Source organism: Temnothorax nylanderi, unplaced genomic scaffold, assembly GCF_030848795.1.
Source record: "Temnothorax nylanderi isolate EJ_2023f unplaced genomic scaffold, tnyl_v1.0 TNYL_tig1255_pilon, whole genome shotgun sequence".
NCBI lineage: Eukaryota > Metazoa > Arthropoda > Insecta > Hymenoptera > Formicidae > Temnothorax > Temnothorax nylanderi.
The window spans coordinates 1-9,885 of NW_027250317.1; the positions used below are offsets into that span (position 1 = coordinate 1).

Genomic DNA, 9,885 nt, shown 5'->3' on the forward strand with positions numbered 1-9,885 from the left:
AAGGTATGTATCTTAAATATTTAATTTTCTTTTTATTTCATTATGATATTATACTATTGATTATCGTTTTTTATGAAAAAGAAGGATATTCACACATTATAAGAAAGAGAAAAAAGAGAGAGAGAGAGTTTTCGATTTTTGTTTAAAACAATACATATATTGCGTAATATATACATTGAAAAAAAATGTACGTTACCTGTTTTTCCATTTCTTAAGAAAAAGAAAGATATTCACACATTATAAGAAAGAGAAAAGAGAGAGAGAGAGAGAGAGAGAGAGAGAGAGAGAGAGAGAGAGAGAGAGAGTTTTCGATTTTGGTTTAAAAAAATGAAAATGTACGTAATTGCTCTAATTTTCGCAAATTTTGTTTCATTTCTCATGAAAAAGAAGGATATTCGCATATTATAAGAAAGAAATAAAGAGAATAAAATTAGAAATATTGCTATTATAAATTTTATTGCAATACGTATATTACGCAATATATACATTGAAAAAAAATGTACGTTACCTGTCTTTCCATTCTTAAGAAAAGAAAGAGAGAGTTGCTCTAATTTTCGCAAATTTTGTTTCGTTTCTCATGAAAAAGAAGGATATTCGTACATTATAAGAAAGAAATAAAGAGAATAGAATTAGAAATATTGCTATTATAAATTTTATTGCAACACATATCTTAAGGAAAAGAAGGATATTCACACATTATAAGAAAGAGAAGAGAGAGAGAAAGAGAGAGAGAGAGTTTTTGATTTTTTGTTTAAAAAAATGTATGTAATTGCCTTAATTTTCGCAAATTTTGAGATATCAGGTTGAATTTAGAGACAAAAAAAAGGTATATTTATTTCATTATACCTTATTGACTTTCTGTCTTTCTGTTTCTTAAGAAAAAGAAAGATATTGCACATTATAAGAAAGAATAAAACATTATTTTATTCTGTTCTGAATATATTTCTCGAGATTTATTTTAAATAAATCATAAATTATTATCTGCATTATTTTAAACAGTGAAATTTGATATATATATCTACATATATATATAAATTAATTTGTTAATTTCTATTCTTTTAATTATTATGTTTCAATATACTATATTTAATTCATTAACTTACTTGAATTGTTGTTATAGCTTAACATAATATTTACATTTCTTAAATTATTATGTTTTAATAATTGTTATTTGTTTAATTTAGATAGAGAGAGAAGAGAGAGAGAGAGAGAGAGAGAGAGAGAGAGAGAGAGAGAGAGAGAGAGAGAGAGAGAGAGAGAGAGAGAGAGAGAGAAAGAGAGAGGGAGAAAGAGAAAGAGAGAGAAGGAGAAAACTGTAAAGTATCTTTTACGTTAATTTCGTATTTGCAGTTAATCAGGTAATTAGTTAGTTTCTAATTAGGTTTAGATTTATTGACCCTTTTTCTGCCGTTAAATATAGTTTATAACTAAATTTAAGGAAAAATAATTTAATTTTTGAGAGCGCTTTGTCACTTTTTATTAAGTCGGGATGGCAATTGATTTTTTAAATGTTAATGGGGAGATGGTACCTCACACTATTGTCCCCATTATAGGGGATGGAGCCTGCCTTTTCCGGGCCCTCTCCTATCTTATGTATAACACACAGTTAATGGCGAGGGATGTGCGTGAAATAATCGTGAGTCATGTGGTGGATAACTGGGAGGAATTTTCAATTATGTCTCACGACAGCTTGGGGAACAATTACAATAGCTCCAGCGAGTATCTCGATGAAATGTCGAAACTTTTTACTTATGGTGGTTTATGCGAGTTGGTGGCGGCTGGGCAACTTTTCGGGTTTGTTTTTGAGGTTTACCGTAATGGTGAGCTCTATGAGAGTTTCGGTGAGGAAGGTAACCCTGTTAGGAGAATACGTTTCACACAAGATATTTCTAAGGGACATTTTGATGCGTACGAGCAAAGTGAAACTGAAGAAGAGAACAATAAATCGTCCTTCTCTCAGCCTGACTCCAACTCAGATTTCGCAAAGCCTACATTTATACCAGTTCCTAATAAGGCTCATGGAAAACGTCGTACGAGATATACCAATGCGAAAAGGAGAAAGCAACTAAAAAATGCGTCAAGAAAATATGTACAGAATAATCCTGAGGTGAATAGGGCAGCGGTGGCGAGGTACCAACAAAAAAATCCTGAGGTGATCAGAAGAGCGGTGGCGAGGTATCAACAAAAAAATCCTGAGGTGAACAGAAGAGCGGTGGCTAAGTACCAACAAAAAAATCCTGAGGTGCACAGAGGGGCAGAGTCTCGATATGAACAAAGTAATCCTGGAAGAAGAGTAGAAAGGCGAGTACTTCCGTGGATGGTTAAAGCTCACTCAGGTATGGCATATGATCCAGATGTGGCTTATGAGACAGAGAGCATTATAGCATTGGGAACTATGAATCACAAGTGTAAATATTGCAATGCTCTTAAATGGAAGGAAGAGTCCCCTGGCATGTGTTGCAACAATGGAAAGGTGCAGCTTGCATCCTTAGAACCTCTGCCCGAGCCTCTATATAGTTTGGTAATGGGCAGACAGCCAGAGCACGTTCACTTTATGAACAATATTAGAAAGTACAATGGCTGCTTTAGTATGACATTATTTGGCGGTAAGCAGGTTCTACAAGATGGCTTTATACCGACCTTTAAAGTTCAGGGGCAGGTATATCACTTGGTAGGAAGTCTGCTGCCATTACCTGAACAGGAAGCTCAATTTCTTCAAATTTATTTTGTGGGAGAGGATGATAGAGAAGTGCGTTTAAGATGCAGCAATTTTTCAGATGTCAAACAGGTATTAGTCAAAGAATTACAGAGAATGCTACATGACGTCAACAGCTACATAAAGGACCTGAAAACCACTTTAGATAAGGTATCTCCAAATTGCAAAAAGTTTGAAGTTGTTATTCATGCAGACAGAAAACCAGATGACGCTCATAGAGGTCGCTTTAACGCACCAATAGTAAATGAGGTAGCTCTGGTGATTGTGGGTCAGCAATTCGACAAACGAGACATCGTGCTGCAGAGCCACGATAACAAACTGCGACGCATCAGCGAGGTCCACCGGTCGTATGACGCCTTGCAGTACCCGCTCATGTTTTGCCGTGGCGAGGATGGATACTCGATTGCCATTCCTCAGCGAGACCCTCAGACCAAGTTGCAACTTAAAAATTTAGTTTCCGCAGCGAGTTTCTACTCATATCGAATTATGATTAGGGAAGGGGAAGTCAACCACTTGGTGTACTTCCGTTCACTTTTTAGTCAGTTTCTGGTTGACATGTATGCCAAAATAGAGACAGAAAGGTTGAATTATATTAGAAATAACCAGGCGCAGCTTAGGGCAGAAAGCTACATTCACCTGAGGGATGCCGTGGGAAGGCAGGATGCTGACGTTTCTCAGCTGGGTAAAATGGTGGTGCTTCCGTCATCTTTTACTGGAGGACCTCGCTATATGTATGAGCGGACACAAGACGCAATGACATACGTCCGCTACCACGGTCGTCCTGATCTGTTTATCACTTTTACCTGTAATCCAAAGTGGAAGGATATAACAGATGCATTATTGCCTGGGCAAAAAACTCACGATCGACACGACATTATAGCTAGGGTATTTCATCTTAAGGTTAAAAAAATGATGGCTCTATTGAATAAGGGTAGTCTGTTTGGAAAAGTGTGTTGCTACATGTACTCTGTGGAGTGGCAAAAGCGAGGTCTGCCTCACATACATATATTGCTGTGGTTAGAGCAGCGTATCTTCTCGGATATGATCGACAAAGTCATCTGTGCGGAAATACCTGATCCTTTAAAAGATTCTCTTCTACACAATATTGTTAAAGCCAATATGATTCATGGTCCATGCGGGGGCTTAAACTACAATTCGCCTTGCATGAAAGAAGGCAGGTGCAGCAAGAGGTATCCGCGAATATTTAAAAATGATACTCAGACAGGAGGTGATGGATATCCACAGTATCGGAGAAGGTCTCCAGCTGATGGTGGCTACACCGTAGAAATCAATGGAATAGAACTGGACAATCGTTGGGTGGTGCCGTACAACCCTGTATTGTTACGTATTTTCAATGCTCATATCAATGTGGAATTATGCAATTCTGTAAAGTCTATTAAGTACATTTGCAAGTACGTGAACAAGGGAAGTGACCAGGCGGTTTTTGCCTTGGAGAGTGAGAAGAATGAGGTGAAGATGTACGAGAATGGGCGGTACATAAGTAGTTCAGAGGCGGTTTGGAGAATTTTGGCGTTCCCAATACATGAGAGGTACCCCTCTGTCTTCCATCTCAATGTTCACCTTGAAAATGGTCAGCGTGTGTACTTCAATTCTATAAACTTAATTGAGAGGATAAATAATCCACCTCAGACAACACTATTGGCTTTTTTTGAACTTTGCAAAACTGACGAATTTGCAAAAACTCTCTTGTATTATGAGGTTCCTTCATACTATGTGTGGAAAAATAATAAGTTCGAGAGAAGAAAGAGGGGGAAGGATGTGGATGGCTGGTTAGGAATAAAGAAGGACCACGTATTGGGAAGAGTGTATACCATTCATCCAAACAATACTGAGTGTTATTATCTGCGTTTATTGCTACATGAGATTCGAGGTCCAATGTCTTTTTTAGATCTGAGGACTGTGAATGGTGTCCTCTGTCCCACATTCCAGTCTACATGCAAAGCATTAGGTTTATTGGAAGATGACAAGCAATGGGACAATACCTTAGAGGAAGCTGTATTATGTGATTCATCTTTAAAGCTGAGGGAGCTTTTTACAGTGATGTTGGCATTCTGCCAACTTTCTGAACCTCTGAGTCTTTGGGAAAAGTATAAAGACAGCTTCTCAGAGGATATTATGCGACAGGTAGAGAGAGAGTTGAAAGGTAGTGCGCAGAACATGATAGATGAGGTGTATAATAGATGCTTGGTAATGATTGAGGACGCAGTGATGGCTTTGGGAGGACAGGAGTTGGAACAGTATGGTCTGCCTCAGCCAAAAAGATTTGGAGGGGTATTGGGGAACAGAGACTATTTGAGGGAGACAAACTATGATGTAAATGCCTTGGAAGAAGTAGTATCGAATAACGAGGGTTTATTGACAGATGAGCAATTTGTTGTCTATCGGCATGTTCTTAGTAGCGTAGAGTCAGGAGATGGTCAGGTATTTTTCTTAGATGCTCCAGGTGGTACTGGGAAAACCTTTCTTATCAATTTACTTCTGGCGAGGGTAAGGAGAGAACGTGGAATTGCCTTGGCTGTTGCATCGTCAGGTATCGCTGCTACGTTGTTGGAGGGAGGGAGGACCGCTCATGCTGCTTTTAAGCTTCCTCTGAATTTAATTCAAACAGAAACACCATTGTGTAATATTTCAAAACAAAGTAACATGGCTAAAGTACTACGCGATTGTAAGCTCATTGTTTGGGATGAAAGCACTATGGCACATAAGGGGGGTTTTGAGGCATTGAGTACAACCCTCAAAGATATTAGGGGTAACGATGGAGTAATGGGGGGAGTGACCGTGCTGCTTGCTGGAGATTTTAGACAGACTTTGCCGGTAGTACCAAGGGGAACTCGAGCAGACGAAGTCAAGGCGTGTGTAAAGAAATCACATTTGTGGTCCCTTATTAAGAAAATCTCTATCAGGAAGAACATGAGGGTACACTTGAAAGGTGATGTTTTTGCAGGGCAATTTTCAAAAATATTATTAAAAATTGGAGATGGAGAGTATTCTGAGATTGAAGGAAAGGTGATTATTCCTGCAAGTTTAGGTTTAGTAGTAAAAACCCTAGAGAGCCTTATTAATAAGATATACCCTGATATTGCGAATATCAAAGAGAAATCTATGGATTGGCTGAGTGATAAAGCTGGTGTCATTAATGACATTCTTCTTAAATCATTCGAAGAAGGAGAAATGAATTACAGATCTGTGGACTCGGTGGTAGATACAGATGACGCGGTTAACTACCCAGTAGAGTTTCTTAACACAATGAATCCTCCTGGCTTACCAGCCCATAAACTTTTCCTTAAAGTGGGAGCACCAGTGATGTTGAGAAATTTGAATCCGCCAAAACTTTGCAATGGCACAAGGCTTCAAGTGAAGGCTCTATACAGAAATGTTATCGAGGCCACAGTATTTACCGGCTGTGCACGGGGAGAGACGGTATTTATACCACGCATACCACTAATATCATCAGAGTATCTTTTTGAGTTCAAGAGGTTGCAGTTCCCTATCAAAGTTTGTTTTGCGATGACTATCAACAAGTCTCAGGGGCAGTCGTTAAAAGTAGCAGGAATTGATTTAAGTGAGGACTGTTTCTCACATGGGCAGTTCTATGTGGCATGTTCGAGAGTGAGCTCACCAAACAGTCTTGTGATACTAGCGCCTGAGGGGAGAACCACTAATGTGGTATACAAAGAAGTTTTAAAATAGAAAAAAAAAGTCGTAGATATTTTTGGAGAATTTTAAAAAGAAAGTCATAATGTATTTAAAGTAATTAAATACGGGAACAAAGCACGGATTTCTTTACAGTGGAATAGGCCTACTGGGGAAACCACTAAAAAAAAAACGCATTTACAATAGTACCTCAAGGGTGATGCGGAAATCTATTGGCGTTAAATGTAAATATACGCTATTACCTATTTGTGTGTCTTATTACATATGTCCTCCAGGGCGTGTCCTCCGGGGCAAAGCCCGGGTAACCAGCTAGTATATATATATATATAAATAATCTGAAATAAATGTTATTAGGCACAAGATCCGCTGATAACCGTTTCCATCGTTATTTATAACGATAAAAACGATTATCAGCGGATCTTATGTCTAACAACATTTATTTCAGAATATTAATATTTCATCATTAACATTAATAATTAATTCAATATACTGATGCTAATAAGCATCTTTATGTAAATAATGCTACTGAATCTCATATAAATCTACAAGAAATTTATTACTGAAAAGTATTCATTAAATATTATGATAATTTGCCTTATATAAACTATTCATTAGCATCATATTTAAAATGTATATTTTATACTAATAAACCTCTTGTTTATGAGATTAAGATTAAGATTTTTAAGATGCAGCAGCATCATTTATATAAAGAATTATATAATGCTCATTAGAGTATTGATATATTAAATTGATTATCAATTTAATGATAAATTATTTATTAATTAAACAAAATGAATATTGTAAGATTTGTTAATGGTAATTTCTGCCATTATTTAAACTTACATTGAATGAAATTTATTAGCCGACTTATAATTTAAATTTGCACACATATGTTAATTGCTGACTTTTGTCCTGTGCATAAACATTGTGTGCAAAAAATAATTTAAGTAATAAAATTATAATATATAATGATTATGATGGTCTATGGTACGAGCTTTTTTCGTAAAAGAGAAGATGTCTTTCGTTTTCTTAATAAAATTTATTTCATAACCTGTATTGTCATCTCGACTTCTGTTTTAACGTTACTGCTACGGAAATCCGTCACAATTGTATTGCAACTTCGGGCGCTAAAAAGTTCATTTTATTGTAAAAAAGATATGCGAGTGATTATAGGTGATGCACCGAAGTCAACGCAATTGTGAACGACCATGCGCGCCTGCTCGAATGGGCAACCCGCCGTACCGCTCTGTATCGTCTTGATACACCCTGTACATGTAATTCCGATCTTGATCTCTTTCTGTTTCCTTCTATGGCCGGGCAGGCCGAGATCTCATGTCGATCACGTCGAAAATTATACGTTATTTATATCAAAGGTAATCCTTTTTTTTCTTTTACATCTAAAAATCGTATTGTGTGCCATTGGCTTTATATCATTATAATGATATATAAGAGTTAGATCCTTTTAACCTATTAAAATTTATATATATGCAGTTTCCACAATAAAGATCGAATAACCTTAATCATGGCATGAAACAATTAATTACTATATATGTTTACACGAGCGTTACTTCTGTAGTAACTTACGATAATTTCTCTGCGTAAACGGGGTTTTGTAGTAAACTTATAATTCACTCCGGGTAAATGAGTAAATTACTACAGAAGTAACGCTATCACATTACCTAACCTTGAGACCGTGCTCATACGTGTCGCGAATAGCGCGCGCGGGATCGCCGATAGTGGTCCTGCGCCGACTAACGGACGAGGCGATACAGCAGATCTGCCGGCGGGCAGTGCCGGCGCAGGAACACGAGACGGAGGTCGCAGCAAGAGATCCCGAGCTCCCGCACGGGCGCGATATGCCCGACATCTTGTCCCAAAAATGGGGCGACGGTGAGACGGCCGGGCCAGGGCCCGAGCAAGCGGAGGCCGGGAATTCGGCGCTCCGAGCAGCGGTGGCGCAATTGGAACGCGATCTCGCACTGTCGGACGAATTTCTTAGTCCGGCAACAGAGGAGGAGGACAACGGCGACGAGCACAAGGCGCCGAATTAGGTGGGAGATGCGGAGCGCTCCGAGGATAGGGAAGGAGACCCTAAATTCTTATGTTGTGCGTTAAGATTCCCATCCGGCGCTGTTAGATATGAAGATAGGCTAAGATAGTCTTAAGCATCGCGGCAGAGCCCGCCGAGCTACGGCTCTTATAGAATAAGTTAACATGCCGTCGGTTGATATTTTCCTTTAGTTTGGCTTGAGCGGAGAGCGAAATTTTAGTTTACGCGCGACGACCGACGAGAAACGCGCGAGTACGGGGCTCAAGCCACACACAATCTTCCGCGAGCGGAGGCGTTCGCGAATTCGCAGGCCAGGAGCTTCCCGGCAAACGGAGTCATCCATGACTCACCCGCGAGGCCCACAAAAGGGTCAGGGTAGGTCGGCGTCGAAGTTCGACGACGCTTTCGAAAATTCGGAAACCATATGTTTCCCGTCAACCGGAGTCATCCATGACTCACACGCGAGGCCTACCAAGAGTCAGGGCAGGTCAGCGTCGAAGTCCGACGACGCGTTCGAAAATTCGGAAACCATACGTTTCCCGTCAAGCGGAGTCATCTATGACTCACCCGCGAGGCCCAATAAGGGGTCAGGGGAGGTCGGCATCGAAGTCCGACAACGCGTTCGCGAAATAGGAAACCATACGTTTCCCAGGAACCGGAGTCATTTATGACTCACCCGCGAGACCCACTAAGGGGTCAGGGCAGGTCGGCGTCGAAGACGGACGACAGGGTGAGGAAATCGCGGACGGTGCGTCAGAGGCAGGAACAGATAGTTCCTGACCAACCTACGATACCTGGTACACCCGAAAATCAGGTCGGCGACGAAGCCCGGCCACGTAGAGGCCGAACAGCAGGACCGTCCACGATCTCGCTACCCGGGCGTCTTCGCCTGGAACAGAGGGCGGAAAAGGGTCGGGAAAGTCCCACGAAAGGGTCATAGGGGGTCGACGTCGACGGCGTGCGCCGCAAGGTATACACGGACGTCATCTTCGGGGAATCGGTCCGGATGCGTCATCAAGGGCGCGGAATAGGACGTGCGCGCAGGTCGGCGCCATAAAATTTCCATAAATGAAAGGGGTGGAAAACCACTACCCGGGCGAGGAGAAAGTGCGTCGTCCGGAGGGCGTGGCCAGCGGAAATTTCCACCGTAAATCCCGGGAACGTTCGCCGGGAGCAAAAACATGTTATTGCGCCGCGGCGTAAATTCCGAAAAAGAAAGCGGCTGTGACGTCGTGGTGGGGGTAGCCACGATAAGTGGGGAGCCACTGCGAGCGACGGGCCTCGAGGCAGTCTCTCGAGGATCGTCGGCACGGTAACTACATTCTAATAGAAGCACCCGCGATCGCGCTAAGTCCCGCGAGTATAAGCCGAGTGTTTGAACAATCGTTAGCCGTCATCCATAAACAATCGGGAACGCCCGCAAAACGCGTTAACTATCGCCGAT

At 40.7% G+C, this 9,885-nt stretch overlaps 1 protein-coding gene across 1 annotated transcript; it reads left to right on the top strand.

The window, feature by feature from the left end:
• Window positions 1-1,675: 1,675 nt before the first annotated feature.
• LOC139787058 (uncharacterized) lies at window positions 1,676-8,442 on the top strand. The gene is made up of 3 exons (XM_071726145.1): window positions 1,676-4,217; window positions 4,626-6,299; window positions 8,108-8,442. The coding sequence occupies exons 1-3, from the start codon at window positions 1,676-1,678 to the stop codon at window positions 8,440-8,442; spliced, it is 4,551 nt and encodes a 1,516-aa protein (XP_071582246.1).
• The last annotated feature ends 1,443 nt before the right edge of the window (window positions 8,443-9,885 follow it).

Excerpts from the sequence above, each read along its gene's own strand:
- LOC139787058 (XM_071726145.1), top strand. The coding sequence starts at position 1,676 with ATGTCTCACGACAGCTTGGGGAACAATTACAATAGCTCCAGCGAGTAT. Across the intron at positions 4,218-4,625 it reads CGAGAATGGGCGGTACATAA|ATCTGAGGACTGTGAATGGT; the intron begins GTAGTTCAGAGG and ends TGTCTTTTTTAG. Across the intron at positions 6,300-8,107 it reads AGTAGCAGGAATTGATTTAA|CGCGCGCGGGATCGCCGATA; the intron begins GTGAGGACTGTT and ends TGTCGCGAATAG.